Source organism: Corapipo altera, unplaced genomic scaffold (genome assembly GCF_003945725.1).
Source record: "Corapipo altera isolate COAL_440 unplaced genomic scaffold, ASM394572v1 69, whole genome shotgun sequence".
NCBI lineage: Eukaryota > Metazoa > Chordata > Aves > Passeriformes > Pipridae > Corapipo > Corapipo altera.
This window is the reverse complement of record NW_020884908.1, coordinates 3,844,671-3,862,710: the sequence shown is the minus strand read 5'-3', so window position 1 is coordinate 3,862,710 and position 18,040 is coordinate 3,844,671. Positions and strand designations below refer to the sequence as shown.

At 37.8% G+C, this 18,040-nt stretch overlaps 1 protein-coding gene across 6 annotated transcripts in view; it reads left to right on the top strand.

Annotated features, from left to right (window-relative positions):
• Window positions 1-18,040, top strand: part of TTC29 (tetratricopeptide repeat domain 29) — a 192,612-nt gene that overhangs the window by 66,695 nt on the left and 107,877 nt on the right. For 2 of the 6 annotated variants that reach the window (XM_027652945.1, XM_027652941.1), the window contains exons 2-3: window positions 3,795-3,891; window positions 7,600-7,683. In XM_027652945.1, the coding sequence (XP_027508746.1) occupies window positions 3,800-3,891; window positions 7,600-7,683 (176 nt within the window). In that variant the 5' untranslated portion in view covers window positions 3,795-3,799. Of the gene's footprint in view, window positions 1-715; window positions 1,128-3,794; window positions 3,892-7,599; window positions 7,684-18,040 lie in introns of those variants that run through there. The other 4 variants (XM_027652940.1, XM_027652939.1, XM_027652944.1 and 1 more) reach the window with 4 other exon arrangements.

Genomic DNA, 18,040 nt, shown 5'->3' with positions numbered 1-18,040 from the left:
CCTTTTGGACATTTAATTAAGCAGCAGGCTCTCGTCAACAGAAAGCGACAGTGTTTTCCACAAGCCAAACATCTTCAGGTTATGTCACTTACTCAGATATTCAGTCTAGTATTTCTTCTACTTGCTCTTTCCCCCTACTCAGAAGTCCCGAAGGATGCTGGAGAGGATCACAGGTCCTGAAAGGACAGAGGGCAACAAAGATGATTAAAGAACTGGAGCATCTTTCTTACAAGAAGAGGCTGAAGGAGTTGGGCCTTTTTAACCTTGAGAAGAGGCAACAGAGGGGACCATCAATGCATATATGTATCTGAAGAGAGGGTGCCAAGAGGATGGTTCCAGGCTCTTCTCAGTGGTGCCAAACAATAGGACGAGAGGCAATGGGCAGAAACTGATGCACAGGAAGTTCCACCTGAACATGAGGAAGAACTTTTTTTCTGTGTGGGTGACCAAGAACTGGAACAGATTGCCCAGAGACATTGTGGAGTCTCCCTCACTGGAGATATTCGTGAACCATCTGGACACAATCCTGTGCCATGTGCTCTGGGATGACCCTGCTGGAGCAAGGAGCTTGGACCAGACTGACCCACTGTCATCCCTTCCACCCTGACCCATTCTGTGAAAGAAGAAAGCTTGCTCTCTGCAGGTGTCCATGTGTCATCTGTGACACTGCCCACACTTCCTTAGGTATCAGTACAATATTGGCCTGGCTCTCTGCTTGCCAACTGCAGAAACTCGCTCAGCCTTGAGGGATGTTCCCGTTCTAGACAACTCATTACAACCGAGCTCCCAGAAAGCACACCAACCCCTCGAGCAGTGCCGATTTCTCCCAGCTCCCATATTTTCCTTGGGATAAAGTGTACTTAGCGGCTCCCGGGCCCGCCGCCCCTGCCCTGAAGGGGTCGCCGGGCCGGTTCCTCTCCCAGGCCTCCCGGAGGCCCGGCCCCCAGCACCGCCCTTCCCCGTCTCCATGGCGAGGCCGCGGCGTCCCGGGCCGCCCTGAGGCGCCGCGGGGAGCTCGTCCTGCCGCCGCGCCATGAGCCCAGGTCCGTTCCCCGGGGCACGCTAGCTAATGTGGTTTATATTTTATTTGTAAAGAGGCCGAGGCAGTGCCGGAGCCAAGGGTGAGGGTGTGTGTCGTACGGGGCCGGTCCGCAGGTGAAGGGAGAAGCCGGAGCGTCCCCGGGCGGTGGTTGGGAACAGGGAGCAGCGGAGGGCGGCTGCATTCCCGGAGCCACGCGGACGGGGCACGTTGGGGCCGTGGCCTCGTCCAGCTTACTTGGAACAAATAACATCCATCCCGCTGGCTATAGATTTCCAGAAAAAAAATTTTAATCAATTTAATTTATTACTGTCAGTAATAAAGGACGCTCTGAAGTCCTTTTATCTTCGAAGACAGCCGCGGCTAGTAGCCACTCCTCGGCTGCTTCCAGCCCTGGGAAACCTTCGGCCTCCAGTCAGGAGTGAGCACGCCTCGGAAAATGTGTGGGAAGGGCTGAGAGGTGGCCAACAGGTTTACTGAAAGGCGCCAGGAAAGGCACAGTTCCAGTCAGCTGGCGTTTTTCCTTCAGCTTCAGTACACCTTGGAGCGATTCCAGCCCGTGGGCAGATTCCCTCCATCATGTGGTTAAACAGAGCACTTCTTCAGGAACAAACTGCACTGCCTTGTCTTCCGCCGAATTCCTTGGGTGTTTGATTAAGTAAATGAGGTGTGGCTTGGGCTTTATAATAAAGGAGTAAGATGTAAAGGGGTTAGCAGTCAGCAACGAAAATCTATGTGACTGTAATAGAAGGGTGTGTTGCTGATTCCTTCTGCCTTGTGTCTCTGCGGTTGTAATTTACCTGTAAGAATCACAGTTACCTTGGAAATTAGGGAAATGCACCCTCCATATCACTCTGAAAGCAACCTCCCACCTCTAAAGTAAGAGTTAAATTGGCATTGTTATGACGCAGGGTGTTTTTTTTCTTTCCCAAGCTTTGAATTTGAAATAGGAGTCAGGGCAGTAGTTTTCATCCTTGTGAGGCAGCAGCATACTAAGAAAAATGTCTGCATATGTGCCTCATGTTCGGGTGAGACCTGTGTGCTAGACAGCCTGTTTTCCCAGAGACTTGATTTCCATGGGGTGGGAACCTGGAGGATGTGAGCCAGCAAGGAGGTGCTGCCTGCTCCAGCCAGGTGCCCTGTGGGTGCAGCCTGGAGCCTGTGACAGGCCACAAAGTACAGCTCCCCATGAATAGCTTTTCATGGTTACAGTGGCTCTACCGGGGTCTCCTTTCAGCTGCTTCCCCCTGCCTTTCTGCCCCATGGCTGCAGCCAGCCAGCTCCTCTGCCTTGCTGGGTTCATCAGGTGCAATTAAGGCATGTATGTTTTCTTTTTCTCACTCAATACCTCAAAACAAAGAGGCTTGTAGAAAGCTTTGCATCTTCTCTGGGCTTCATTATTGTTGTTCCAAAGTTTAATTACTATTTCTCACTGAATAGCATCTTCCCAAAAAGGGGTTTTCCTTTCTGTATAGTTCCTGTACACAAACCTGTCATTTTCTGTAAGAAGTGTGATCTTTTTTAGTGATGAATGACCCATATGTTTTTATTCTATTGATTTTTTATTTTCCATAATACACTTCTGTAAAACATCCCTGTCTCTGATTGCAGATTAGATTATTTATAAATAATATTCTTTCTGTAATAAATGTTATCATTATACTAGGTCCAAAAAAATTACTTAGGAGAAATATCCTATCTTGTCATCTTTTCAACCTATAATTGTCTTTGTTATTCAATTCTAAGTAACACAATTAAAACAATTATTTCATTATAACTGCAGAAAATACTGCATCAGTGAAATGGCTTTTGATCCCAGAAAGGCTAATATAAAATATCTGCTAGTCTGATGCTGATCATTCAGTAACAAATTGATTCATATCTAATAACTATTTCCCATAAAATAAGTTTTGTTTCACTAAATGTAGCAAATAGTTAAATTTTTCCCCCCCTTCTTATTATATTCTGTTTTTCCATCCCTATTAAAAGTTTGTGCCTTCAGGCCTACCAGCAGGGCATGCAATACCTACATTAAACCAAATTTAAAAGTAAGGGTGCTCCTGCTGCTAACGTCCTCAGATCACAGACATGCAAAATGAAGGAACTGGCAGCTGAAACTTTAATGGTAGGAAGTGTAGACTGAATACTTGGGGAAAAAGCACAGTAGCTCCATATGACAAAAAAGTCCTATTAGCATTTATGTACTTCAAGATGACAAGCTAGACGATTCTACATAACTGTGGGGCTTTTGGCTTTTGTTTTAAGTAAAATCCTGTGTTGTAAGTATAGCATTGCTTACATTCTTTCTTCAAAAGATTGTTACTCTTATGATTATGTAGTATTTTGAGCATTAATACAGTGCCTGTCGTTGCACTGCACACTGTATGTTCCATCATTTGTTCACCTTGTGTATTAATCTAAAATATTGTTAATACTTGGACCTAGATAGCTTGAGGAAGCACAGGGAATCCCATGCAAGTATGGTTCCTGAATCAGCTGTCCCTGTGCAAATCAAAAGCACCTCACTGAAGGAGAGAAAACCATTGGAAGTTAGATCATGACCGTTCCTCTGTGTTATATCCTACTGAAGCAACGCTGAGGAGATTTGTGTGGAACTGGAGTTGTGTTTTACATGTAGTCCACTGGAAATAAAAGAGTGGACTGGGAAGCAGCACGAGAGGGATAAGAAACTGCATTGCTTGTGTGCCTTGAAGACGTTGTTTCAACTAATGTTGGTTTTGTTTGTTTGTTTCAGTTAAAATGAATGTGTTGCCTCAAGCGATCCTACAAAGCCCAGGGGAGCATCCCAGGTTCGTAAAGCAGCCTGTTTGCCCCCCATTAGACTTTGCAAGGTACGTACCTCTTTTCTTTCAAAGCATCGTTTTCACTGTGAATAGCTTCAATCAGCTGTGCCGAGGTGACAAATTCTGTTTGCTTTTCTGCAATATTTAAAACTACAAAAATCAGAGGCAAGGAAATTCTCTCTTAGGAAAGATTCAGAATTAAAAAAAAAAGAAAAAAGAAATAAAAAACGTGTTCTGTTTAAGGTAGGTATTTCATCCTAATTCTTCAAAACCTCTTTAAAAGCCACAGAAAGTTATTTTCATTTAGCACTGATACAAATGTAGGTCACTAAAAATGTACTTATTTAAATGAAAAAAAACCCAAGATTCTTTTGTTTCATTTGTGTACAGTTTTGCAACTCTCAAAATATAATTAATAAAGCTGGCTTGAAAAACGTTATACTGTACTTAATAGCTGAGAGAATTAGCAGCAGTGGCATAATACAATCCATCCTCTTCTTGCACATTCCTATGTGTCTTCCTGTTCCATTGCACTCATTTCCCCTTTTTTGTCCTCCTCAGTGAGTACTGGTCTCTCAGTTTCTTCTCTGCCCTGCTATGCTCTTTTTCCTGGAATTGCCTCCATTTCAGAAAGAATTATGGTTATTTTCTCCTTCCTCTTTTTTTTTTTCCTTTTTTTTTTTTTCCCCTGATCCTAGCATTCCCCTTAGCCTTTGGCTAAAAGTTCTGGGACATCTCAGAGTTAAGCAGCTGCATGTCCCTGTCTAAAAGCAGTAAGGATCCATAAACATCCTACCTTTGTGCCCAGTCTTTCCAAGGGGCTCAAACTGAGACGTGTCCTCTCATGCATTGATGGAGTAGAGGACATGTCTTACCATTTATTTTTTTTTAAATCTTTTATGGCTGGAGCTGTGTTCTACAGCCATCACTTTTTCCAGGGCTGGAGAACTCATTCCAGAGGGAGGTAGGAGGCTTGTGCAAGGAGATCCTTCTGCGGGAATCCTCCTGAGGTTGTGCCTTTTTGCATAAATGAAATATCTGATTCTGTAATGGCCTAGACCATGCTGTAGGTGCCTAGTGATGAGAACAAGGCAAGCTGTGCAACAAGACAAGCATAGGCAGTGGGGATAGAAAATTGTGTGAGAATTAGTTTGGTCCTTTATGTGACTCCATTCTGTTATTTGCTTAAAAACCAGATGTATTTATCATCAAATTTAATTTTAGAAAAAAAACCATTGTCTATCTTTTTCCTGTGGAGACTGATAACAGAAACAGTTATAGGAAGACATGGTGAAAATGTTAATTCTGGGATAGGTGCCCACTGGATTAAAATATATTTCTCTTTGTAAGTGAGTGATTTAAAATTAAATAGGAGGAAATTTACAGGTGAAGTGGACTTTTTAAATGCACTATTTATGAAATATAGTGAGTCATTATGGAAACACTGGAGAACTAAGGCTAAAACAGCTTGGAAAAAGCAAGTGACAACCTGTGGAAGAAAAGAAAGAATGCCTTTTAGCCAGTGCTATCCTCACCTCAGTTCTCTGTGAAAAAACAATGTCCATTCCAAGTCACAGTCTCAGTTCTTCACATAAATTAATTGTACTGTTTTTAATTCTCATTACATATAACAAGCCATTTTAAATAATGATGGAATTTTCTAGTGTGTTTTTTCCTGTGTATCATCTGCCTGCCTTTTCTGTGTTATTGTTGCATTAACATCATTGATAATAACAGCCAGGATGAGATAAGTATTTCTTATTTTCAGTAAGTTCAATTCTTTATGATGAGTGACCGTGTTTGTAGTTGCATCAATCCAAAACAGGTTATTGCAGAACTGATGTAAACAGTAATTAGTTTGCAAGTTTTTGCTTATGTTTTTTTTCCCCTTGGCTGTAGTTATCTTTCAGCTTGAGGGCGTAACCAATAAGAAGTCAGAAATTTATACCTTGGCTATAAGGCAGGTGACATTTTAAATTGTATATGCTTCTGAGGGCTTTTCCCATGAATTTTTTTAGTTAAAATACCTTTGTGAAGACAATGACAAGGCACCAGGCTTTCCTTAGTTCCAGTTTGAGATGGTTTTTAACTGTAGTGCAGATAAATTTGCACCAAGGTGATAGTGATGCCTAGGAATTGCCTCTTGTAGTTGACTGTTTCAGTTTGGGGCTTTGGACTTTCACCCCACCAAATATCTGATGAGTTCTCTCCGTGCTACTGATGTGAAGAAATCTCATTTTTGCAGCCTTAAAGTACAAAGGTCACCCAGGGTTTTTATTTGTGTTGATACTTCATATTTATTTGCCCAGAAATACTGGCTTTCAATTTTTCTGTTACCTCATGTGAACTTACAGTATCTTGAAATATATTTTACATCAGTTTAAAATAAACAACAATCACCTCATCTTCATGATCCAAACAACATTACATATCTCTCTAAATTGTGACTATTTTGGTGTTAAAATTTTGATCCTGCTTACGTTTTGGTATCGATTCTAACTGAATTTTTATGGCAATATCCACAAGGTGTACATTTAGCAAGATGAGCACAACTCATCTGGACTGTGTTACGTGCAGCCTGGAAGCTCAAGCCTCTGCTGGTGCCGCTCAGCAATTTCTGGAAGAGATTTAAATGAACTGTTTGTGACGGAAGTTTTCACTGTTACATTGTTTTAAATACAGATATGTCAAAATATCGCTGCTTAGCTTAGCTATTTTGTTTTCATTTAAATGAACTTCATGAAGTGTCTTTGGTATTCTCAGAGCAATAAGAAGTATGATGCTTATATTAGCTAACATTATGAAAAGAATTTACTCTCATCACTGTAATGAAAGACAGCAGTGTAAATACAGACAGAGAAAGAGGAAAGTAATAGATTTATGTGGAACACTAATGTTGAATTTCTTTTATCTCTGAGTGATTAACCAGACAATCTTTATGCTCTTTTACAGAAGAATAAAAATAAATTCACATTGCTTTTATAAATATAATATCCTCTACAGTCAGGATTTCAGATTCTATTTAAATACACTTTATGGTCAGTAAGTGCATATTATCCTTTGAAGGCATCTCTTGTGTATCAGAGTGGAGATGCAAAGCGATGATGGCTGAAGTGAAAGGTGAAACGATGCACAGTTCAAATATTCAAATTAGATCCATGCATCCTGAAATTTGCTCTTTATTTTAATGCCCTTTGGATTACCCCCTTAGTGGACCACCTTTTGCAATATGCTGCTCAAACTGTGGGAAGTCAAGAGCAGTATTAAAAGATTGCATTGCACCAAGGAAAACATCATGAATTGGATTGGGGAATTTTTTTGTTGATTTGTTTTCTTTTTTTTTTTTTAATTTTGAAAAAGTTAAATATGAAATAGATTGGACCACTCTGGTCCATACAGATAATGCAAAAATGTAATGGTTCTGGTTTTAGGAAGCAGTTTAAATATGGATAGCTTAATCAATTTTTATTGATTTAGCTAATACACGGTTTCTTCTAGTTCAGACTGAAATATCAGATAACCAGATCCTTTAAAGCTAATACCACCTCTGTTTTCTTTTAGAAATAAAGATTTGAAATAGCTACAGACCAAAAAATTAAAAAGATATTTGTATGTGTTTATAGAATGTCTGATATATTACTTTGTCAATATTTCAGTATTTAGCTCTACTTGGCAATGATAATATATTATACATGCTGCAGGAGTCTGTGTTAGCACCTTACAGTGTTTCTTTTAATTTTTTTCATTTAAATTTAGGATTCATTTGATCAAAGACAAAGATGGCATAGATGATTATTTGGCGAAGAATATCAAAGGGTTGTCAAAACAAGAAGCTGCAGCGTAAGTTGGCTTTTTCGAGGCATTTTAACATCCATAAGTTTATTGTTTCCTTTGTTTCTAGTCATCATAATCATTTAAATTTAAAGTTCCCTAGGCCCTACCCTTTTTAGTTGAACTTGGCATTTAAAAAATTGAAGTTGGTATTAAATAATGATGGTTCATTTCTCCTGATGTTAAATATATCAAAGCGTTTAAATATCTCCTTGGGTTTACTAATTTGGGTATTTACCAATTATATCACATTTGTAACATTATTGTTAAGATTATGTCAGTAATTATATTTAAACTTATGCTGCCTTTTTGTTTTGTCTTCTTCTCTTCTTTTTTTTCTGAGCCTTTGTGAAATGTCTCCTTTGGGGTGGAAGCTGAGTATACTGACATACACGTTCTTGTAATTTTGAATTACTATTTAGCCAAGCCCAAGTGCTGACTTCTGTAGTGAAGCATTTAATACCCCATTAGTTATTTAAAAAAACAGTGAATGAAAGAAATCTAGATAACTTTTGATTTCTTACAGCTGAGGTATTTACATTTAGAAGTTACAAGAGACCGTGACTGACTTATTCTTCTGCAGTCTTTTAACAGATCTGGGGTTCAGCACCATCAAAATTAATGAAAGAATTCTAACAAATCTGGATTTCTGGTTGCTTAAGTGAGCTGATTTATTTATTCCAATATTTAAATAATAAAAGGATGCATATACAAGGACTCTAGGCACCTTAACAATTAATATTGCAAGATCACCCTTGCTGCATAAAAACTTTCTATCAATCAGACAGGAATTCAACCAGCTAGTTTCTTGCAAAACATGCTTTTTTTCTACTTCCTAGCCTAGGAATGTGCCTGCAAGCCTTTCCTAGGAACTTTCAAATTAAAATCTAGAAAATTACCAAATTTGAGTTTAGAGGTAATAACTTCAGTGGTGTCCCAAAATCGTAACATGTGACACTCAGCCAGCAGACACTCTTTTCTTCTTCTGTGATACATATCCAGTTCACTTTTATTTTTACAATGGCAACATGATAAAGCTAATAAGTGTTCTGACAGTGAGTACAAAAATTGTAATGTATCTGGTTTGATGGACAGCAAACTCATACCCCACTTCTTTTATTTTTGAGCTCAGACTAGGTTCAAAGATGGTAGCCTAAAGATTAGTTCAATGATGGAGTTGGGCAGGAATGTGTCAATACATCATCCTAGTGTGTGCAAAGTTCAGTTTGTTCCTTTGTTGCTGTAGGACAGACTGTTAGCACAGTCACAGTCTGTGGGAGAGAGCAGCCCAACAGTGTCAGGGAAGTGCATAAGGTGAGGCAGTGCTGCGTTGCTGCTCTGTCAGGGCAGGTGGTGGATGTGGGACAGTTACCTTTGATCACACCGTTGTGCTAATGGTGCTGGGTGTCAGAGCTGTGTAAATATTCCCTGCTTAAAGAGAAGAAAACAAAGATTGCTCGGGTGACTACTCAGTTCTGTAAGGAACAGATCCTTCCTGAGCAAATACTTTGTTGACAGAGGTCCCATCCCCTGAATTAAAGGTGGTGTAGTTGCTCTGTGAGGAGGGAAGAAGTATCAGACCACAGGGAGCAAGCAGAGAACTGGGTACACTCACTTATTGTCACCCTAGTCCCACACAGAGCAGCTCTGCAGGGCTGCTCTGCTCATTACACTGCAGCAATTGTCTCAGGCTGACTTGCCTTCCCTGGGAGCTGTCTCAGTCTTCAACCCCAGTGGGCTTCTACACACCATGCAAGGGACAGGAGTGTTCTCTCTGTGGTGATTACACAGGAAGTCACTGCTATTTTAGGAAGGCCTTGGGGCTTCAAAGTGCATTTCGCAGCTCTGATTTGATCAGGTCAGCCTTTTACTGCCATTAAAAAACCCAAATGAACAAAAAAACCAACAAAAAAAGTCCTATATGATTTTTCTTTTTATATCCAAACCATGAGTCTGGAGGTCGTGGAAGAGGAAACCAGCAAGGACATCCACAATGCAGTGAGAATTTAATCATCTGTTCTGCAATGCCTACACAAAGTGGGGTGTTCCCTTACAATTTTGTAATATGCTGTTTTTCAAAGTTATCAAAGTTATCAAAGCCTCTTAGAAGATTAAACTGAAATATCATATGTATTCTGCTTTATTTCTATGGAGATTTTTAAAGCACCTCTTTTAAAAGGTTATGTTCATGTTCTGTATATTTAATTCTTCTTGGAATTTTAGCTTTTGATAATAGGACAGCAGTTACAAAAGTTATCTCTCTATATATAATTTACTAATGCTCTTCCATAAACCTGATAAAATCATTTGAGAGCAAACAAATGGTAACAAACTGACTTCACAGTTATATTAGTACTATGCTAATTTAGTTAGAAGAAACTAAACACATCAAGTGTCATTTAAAACCAATTTATAAAGTAAGGGAATGCCATATGTGTAAATGATCTTCCTGAACTCAGTGTAATGCTTACTATGTATGTCTCAGCAGACAGTGGATATTTTTATTTTAAAAATTATGAGAGATGATTTATGATATGCTGTGTAGGGATTTTTTTTTTTAATATTATGTCCATCTGAGAAGTAGATTATTGCACTTCTTTACAAAAGGACTGGATTTTCTTCTTTTGCCACCCATACTTTTTTTAACTTAATGTGTCAGTGATTATTTTGTCAAGACAAATTCTTGGAGCCATACTCCTGCTTAATATTATACACCCTTTTTTTTATATGTATGTTAGGCAGAAAACAAATTTATTATCTTCTAAATTAAGGGATGTCTGGGTAGTATCACATTTATGGAAACAAGCCACATTCTTTAAAGCTCTTCCCTAAAATTGTACCCTTCATAATATTCTTTAAAATGAAGATATACTAGTTTCTTCATAGTTAAAGGGAAAAAAGGTTGCAGTTATTCTTGTATTGTACAATATTTGTTCCAAACTTCATCAAAAGAGAAGAATTCCATTAAGTGTGCTCATGATATAACCTCTTTTTTTTTTCCTGTGGAAAAATGTGGATTTGTTTTTCAGGGGTTTTTTTGTTTGTAATAATTTTTTTATCCCAGGTTGATATGACAGAAGTGGGAGGAAAAAAAATAGTGTTTAAGAAAGATATTACTTTAATGGTATTAAAACAGGATATTGCTTTGTTTTTTCATCGATTTTGCTTTGCTTCCTTCTCAAAGACCTTGACTTGAAACAAGAAGCGAATGTGGTGCAAGAAGGTGGAAATGGAAAAAAAGTAAAGTTTCCTGTTAATGGAGAATGTGAGTGCTTTCTTGCCACACAACTGGGCTTCTGAGGAGGTTGGCTGACTCCACTGGCCCCTAGTGTGCTTTCCCTGATACCTTCTGTTCTTAGTCTTGACTCACCAAGTCATCAACAGCTCAAAATCAGATTGCAGTAAAAATCCTTATGACCGAACTAAGAGTCAAAAAGTTCACAGTGAAGTAAAGACTTTTTCATCAAGAGATTGATTCCAGAGTTGAATCTTCAAACGAGTTTGGAGCCCAGAACGGGCTAGAATTTGATGTTGTCGTTGCTGCTTCCTGATCTTTTTGTCAGGGTCAGAAAGATCAAGTAACAATTCTCTTTTCTTCATCCAAATTAAAATTGTCCAAAGACGACCATATCACAAAAAAAGAGTTAAAGACTAGAAAGAGAGACTTTGAAATCTATTTAATGAGAGGAACAGCTTTGCTTAGCAGTAACAAAAAAATATTGCATTAGTGATGTTACTAGATGTATTCTCAACACATTTGAATTGGATGATCGAGTTCTACTGTCCTCAAAACTCTGGTTGTCAGATGACATCTAATTTATTATGAAGAGACAGTAAAGACTGACCTAGATATGCAGAAAATTTGTATTTGTGTTTTCTGTCTCGTGAGTTGTGGATTGGTGTGTTATGGAAAGCTTGCCTTGGTAAATTGGTGTCAGTAAAGGCACACTCTGATATGACACTTTTCAGGCAGGAGACAAGATTATTTTATATGCATTCTGTCAGATGGTTTTGAGATGTAGTGAGTTGTCCTGCTTGGAATTGTCCAGTGGCTGGTCCACTTCAAGATTAGCTGGAACAGAAAAAGGCAAGTGGGCTGTGACCCCCAGAGCAGTTGTCGGCCATCTCTGCTAATACAGGATTGACGATCATTAAACTACTTTCCAGGCTGTATAGTGCAAAGTGGAACGTGACATTTTTGCTATAGCAGTGATGACTGATGAATATAATAGCAATGCCTTGCTTTCATGAATTTTGTCCCTCCCTGCAGAAGAGCAAAGGGATTTTCACCCAACTGATCCAGAGGACTAGGTTAATCACCCCATATTATAAATGGAAATAATTAAGATGAAGTAATACAATTAGTGGAGCTCCATCTTTTAGGATTCAGATAACTGCTTTAGAATAAGGTAAATGTAACTTTTGAAGCACCTATTTTTCTCCATTGCTTATAGAGAGAGCTCAGGGTGACCAGCTCAGATGTAGACATGTACATTTACCACTGAATCCCACACTGGAGAACTATGGAATTTTGAAAGCTTTAAAAAGGATGGGGTAGAAGTCTTAGAGTTGTGTTCTCTAATTCTTGAGGCAGCAGTTCTGCAGGAAGCTGTCCAGTCCAGAACAGAAGTGACCTGGCAACCATTTAAAATCTTCTCTTGGTGCCATCTGATGAAAGATTATGTTTTCATTTTCCAGTCAGAGGACTAAAAGAGACAAATTATTTAGTACCTTCCCCACTGCCCAAGTTTCTGCTGTTTTGAGTGTCAGTATCAGCTAGGTAGAGTTAAGGAAAAAAGATGTGGGGAAACTTTTGAGGGATTAAGTGTTAGATAAATTCATGGAAATAAATTATTTAATTCCTACATCCTTACACAGTTGACCTCTGCATATGTCCTCCAAGACTAAAGAGGGAGAAAGTTCCTCAGCTGTTTAGAGGCCAGAATGCTCTGGACAGTCCACTGAAGAAGAATGGGGTTTGTGGGCTGGTGGAAAGGAGAAGACCTAAACTGAAGAGTGTTTTATTCTGTATTTTCATCATAGCCATGATGAACTAGTAAGCCTTACAATTAGACTGGGCTTCTGATGTTGTCCTGTGTTTATAAGATATTTAAATCATGAGAGTTTCAGTACTCAGATTTATTTGCTTCTTTATTTGTTCATATGTTAGTCTTTTGCATTGACAGACCAGTTCTTTAAGGAAGCAGAACACAAATAAGCTGATTGTGGATTGAATAAATCCATACTTTTTAGTAGCCGTCACCCCCATCAAATAAATTAGTGAGGTGACTTCTTAGGTGATCTGTGAAGTCTTTTATTCAAAAAAATCGATTGGGACCTTTTTTCATTGACATCATATTGCCATGTTTTCTTTTTCCCAACCTGAAATCTTTACTGGTGCTTCCCAGTTTGAACATGCTTAATTTAGGCTTGGGAATTTTGTGTTGTAAGGTGGATCTGACCATTTCTGCGTTATTAAGTGAGGCTCTCGAGGGATGGGGGAAGGGGCTCTGCCAAGAATAAGAGTTAGGAAAAATATCTTGTTGGTATGGAATTAAGGCAAGGAAGGAAGAGGGGCGGCTGCTCTTGCTAAAAGCTTGCAAAAGGCAATTTCAGGCACAGACAGATAATGTGTAGGTGCAGATTCTGCTTTTCCTTTGTATTTCAGTTCTCAGTTGCACAGTAATTGGTTCTAGTGATGCACTGATTTGAGCTGCTTCCATTTCTTCTGTGTATAACACTATGAAGACAGAGGGAGAGAGGAGAGCTCAAGGCAGCTAAAGAAGGATGTAGCAGCAAACAGAGAAAGAAATAAACTTCCTTCCCTTTCATGTTCAGGTCTTAGCAAGATTTTGCTCTTCTTCCTACTGTCAACCTTTGGATAGGACCTGTAAGCACCTTATGACCCTCTGTGTTCATATTACTGTGGTTGAGAACTGGTGGAATGATGTGTCAACTCATTTCCATTTTATGGGGATATTTCTTCACTTTTAGATACTAAAAAACATGGAAAAGAGTAAATCAGAATAAAAGAAATGTATCCTTTCATAGTAAAAGAAATTTTAAATTAAGGCACTCTATCCGAAACTCCCTGCTGGTTGTGGAAAGGGAGATGGCACAAGTCACTTAGTGAGCTAGATGATAAATTTTAAATTTCTTTCACAATATTATTTAAATATGTATTTTTTTCTGTCTGAATAATTCCTAACAATCTTGCTTGCCATGACCAGGATTCGATGTTTATTAAACAACTTTCAAAAAGAGATTTTAGCACTTGGAGGCACACATCGTTTTTGGTCAGATGAATGATCCCTGTAAATTTTGGGCCTGATAAGCATATTATTTACTCTAATTAGGTAGTGATCTAAAGAACAGAACTGTGTAGGAAGCAAATGATTCGCCTTTCCTAGAGAAACTTCTCTGTGCATTTGTGTAATGTGAAAGGTTTTTCTTGAAAAGGTTAAAAAAAGTTCTAATCAACTTCTGTACATTATGTAGAACTTCATTTTCTAAACTCTGCAAAAGAAAGTTTCATATTTAATGGGAAATCATGAATTATTCCATTTATTATCTACTTCCTCCTTTCAAAGACATGATCTGGATAAAAGGCGGGGTGAATAATTTCAAAAAATACAATACATTTTTAATGGGAAGGTGCAAACTACAGATTCTCATGACTATTAGCAAGTATAGAGGAAACAGAATTTTACTTGCAAAAACTCATCAAACTCTTGCAAAGATAAAATACATGACATACTTTAATAAAGAAGAACACAGCGAGCTGAAGTTTTTCTTTTTTTATGTAACTTGTTGTTTTTACTAAGTTTGGTCTTAAGGTTTTCTGGTGCTTTCATTTCTCAATAGTTCAACAATATTTAGTACTGAGGATAATATACCAGCAATACACAACTGACTTCTATTTTTAAAACACTCCAGAAAGGTGAAGCATCTCTAACACACAAAAAGAGTCTGAAATAAAGACTGTCTAATCTGCCTTAGTACAATCAAGACTTCCTAATAATTTTCACAGTGAAAATTATTCTGCCTTCTGCATTGTGTAAAATCCTCGCTTTTCCTTTCCTCTTAATCTCCATGTGGTCTGTTTATCCTTAGACTCCTGAGTAAGTTCAGCTGGGGGCTTGGATGAGAGATATCCTAAACAAAAGCAAAAATACTGTGGGAATTGTTCATAGCAATACTGTAATAATGCATAGCCTTGTATAGGGTTTTATGATAATTCGTAACATCAGCTTGAGAAGATACAGAAAGTAAATAATTCTGATTATCTATTTTACACACTGTGAAAGAAACTTGCAGAAAAATTTAACAACTTCTTTTATATTGTGCAAGTCAGACAGAAGGGGTTCCAAGCTCAGACGTTTCTAGCTCTCAGCCCACTAGGTCAGCTCTGAAATAAAAGAGAAGTTGAAAATACTTCATTTTGATAAATAATAGTCCATAAAATATGGTTGGAATTACTTTTTCTTAAGGAACATTATTAATTTAGAAAGAAAAGCAGAAATATTAATGAAGATAATGGGGTTTTTTTCTGATTATGCTTGAAATAATCACAGGTGTGTGTGCTTTTGTATGATGAACATTTTTATAAGGGTAATGCTTTCATCTTTATTTTTAGTATTTTCTTTGCATTTATGTTTAGGGACAGAATGTTCCAAAAGTTCACCGCTAAATTTATATTTCCATTTTCTGGGTTAATGAGGATTCTTAATTGTTACAGTACTTACATCCATTTTAAAATACTTTTTTCTGTGTCATCCTTTGATGTTTATAATTGATTAATTTTTCATTTTATGTAGCTTTGAACAAAAGGAAGTGAGTTCAATATATGTGTTCTTTGCGGGCTCCTACTGACAGGTTATGCATCCCCCTTTGATTGCATGATTTAGGTTAAAGTGTGGTTTGACAACAGTGACTGTGAGGCAGTAGATGAAAAATACTACACTGCTTATGCTGAAACTTATTGTACCTGTATATATGGTATAAAGTACCTCCTTTTTATATACACTTTGTTTTCGTCCTTCTAATAATAGTTGTGGATACATAGCTCTATAAAGCTTTTCCTGTTTAAAAAATCTGAGTTGTTACAAAAGTCTGTTTCAAGTGATGTTTCTCACCTCTCATGATGTGTACAAATTTTCATGCAATAGTTTATATTTTTAATTTAAATAGGAAATTCTTTGTATAACATTTGGGGGTTTGGTGGATTTTATGCTTTATATAACTTGATAATTTGGAATTAAAAAGCATGCACCCCATCCCAATATAATTTAATTCTCAGCCTTAGCAGTAAAAAATTCTAAAGTGTAAGCTAACAGTCTATTACTACTTAATGGCATTTACTGTACTGTCATATCTTTTTTTAATGACATTACTATAGTCTACAATTTAACATATTACCATCCAGTAAATATTTCATTAAAAGAAAAGTATTTAAACGGACGGTCTTTAAACTGGGATTGAAGAGGCTGCGCCCTGATGCAGCTCAACAGCCTTGTGTCAGCAGCAGTACGTGGTGAAAATGTGCTGAGTACCTTGACCGTCTGAGGGCTTGACTTCCCCAAGTGCTTATGCAGATAAATTTTCCCACAGAGCCGAGACGCTCACATGACTCAGGTATATTTTTCAGTGAGCTGTGGCCCTGCTTCTGGTGGATTGCAGCCCACAGACATGGCAGTGTAGCCCTCAGCAGTGTGAGGACATGGCTTACACTGCTGTGACCTGGGGCACTGAAAGCAGTAGGCAAATCTTCAGCTTCCACATTTGCCAAGTATTTGGTCGAGTGCTTTCTGTGTTCAACAGTTCCCTGCAGAAATTTTAACTATATTTTAGATGTGGGTCACCAACGGTGTTGCCAAACTGTTCTTGTTTTTTGGCTGTCCAGCTAAAAGTAAATAATAATTCCTCTTTCAGTTCTTAGGCAGAGAAGCCTGAATTTGTAAACTCTTACAGCATGTTTGGGTTTTTTTATGTTTTGTATAGTATATTTGTTTTTACTTAATGCATATATTTTTCAGATTTTAGTGAGGAAATTCTGGCGTCCCTCTGTTTATGGTTTGTTTGCATATAGGTTAAGCAAAAAGTAGCAAAGTGTTCACATACTTTATGTAATTTTAGTTTACTTGTAGATTTATAGACAGGAAATGTGGGTAAAGTAAAATAAATTTGTTTAAATGAACTTAAGCAAAAATATCTTGATAATTTTTTCATAATTTTGTGATGCTTATCTAAGGCATTTATATCAGTCATTGACTTGCCAACTGCAGAAGGAAATCCCAAGTGGATGAAACCTATTTGAATACAGTTTTTAAATATTATAATAATTGGTAGAGTAATTATTTTACACTGAAAGTACACTTTAATATTTTATATACTACCATTGTTTAATCCATGCCATTTTGTGCTTTACAAAATGGGATTGCTACAGTACATTTGTATTGTAATCAGCAGCTGGAATTAACCAGAAGTACTAATTAAATCCTACAAAATCTTAATATCTGAAACCTGATATTAAATATATATCTATAAATCTGCCATCTGAAAATAGTAGATTTTTAGACTTATTTTGCATGCCTGTAATTGGCTACACCAGACAGGAGGCATGGAGAATTAAGCTCATGATAAATGATTCTGTTATGCTATACTGACTATTTTGATTATTTCTAGCACCAGTACCTGCCTCTTGGCCTCCTAATTTCTTTTTTTTTTCTTTTCCCTCTTTCAATATAAAGGGTAAAATGCAAATAGTCTTATTGTGCAGGATTTTAAGGTAAAGGGAATGTTGTATGGTGCTGTCCTGATCTCCCAGCATTGCATAAGAGTCTCATAAAAGTATATTACTTTAACATAGGAAGGTCCTTGGGACTGGAACAGTGTAATTTCATGAGCCTCACTTGAGGATTACTATTTATTTTGCACTGGTAAAGGCAAATTAGAGTCAGGTTCCTGTGATTCCTCAGCATGACCCTAGATCACTTTATAATAGCAATGATAATAATAAAAAGAAATCCATATAAGAAAATTACATAAGTAGCTCTGTAGTTTAAGAAAAAAAATTAAAATGCCTGTAGCAATATCCAGGTAATCTTAAAGCAGTGTTAACAACAGCAGTGCCTTTTCAAGCTCCCTGGTCCACATTCAGTAAGTAGCTCCTTCCACCCATGTGATATTACATGACACGAAAACCATCACCTATAACATGGTGCCACTAAAATGGCAACTTTAACTTTTGGTGGTTGTTTATTTGGTGTTAAAAATTCTTGTGACACGCAACCCGCCCACGACGCAGAGACAGAAGCTCACCGAATTTTTCAGCACCTTATGACAGAATATGGCATCACAGAAACTG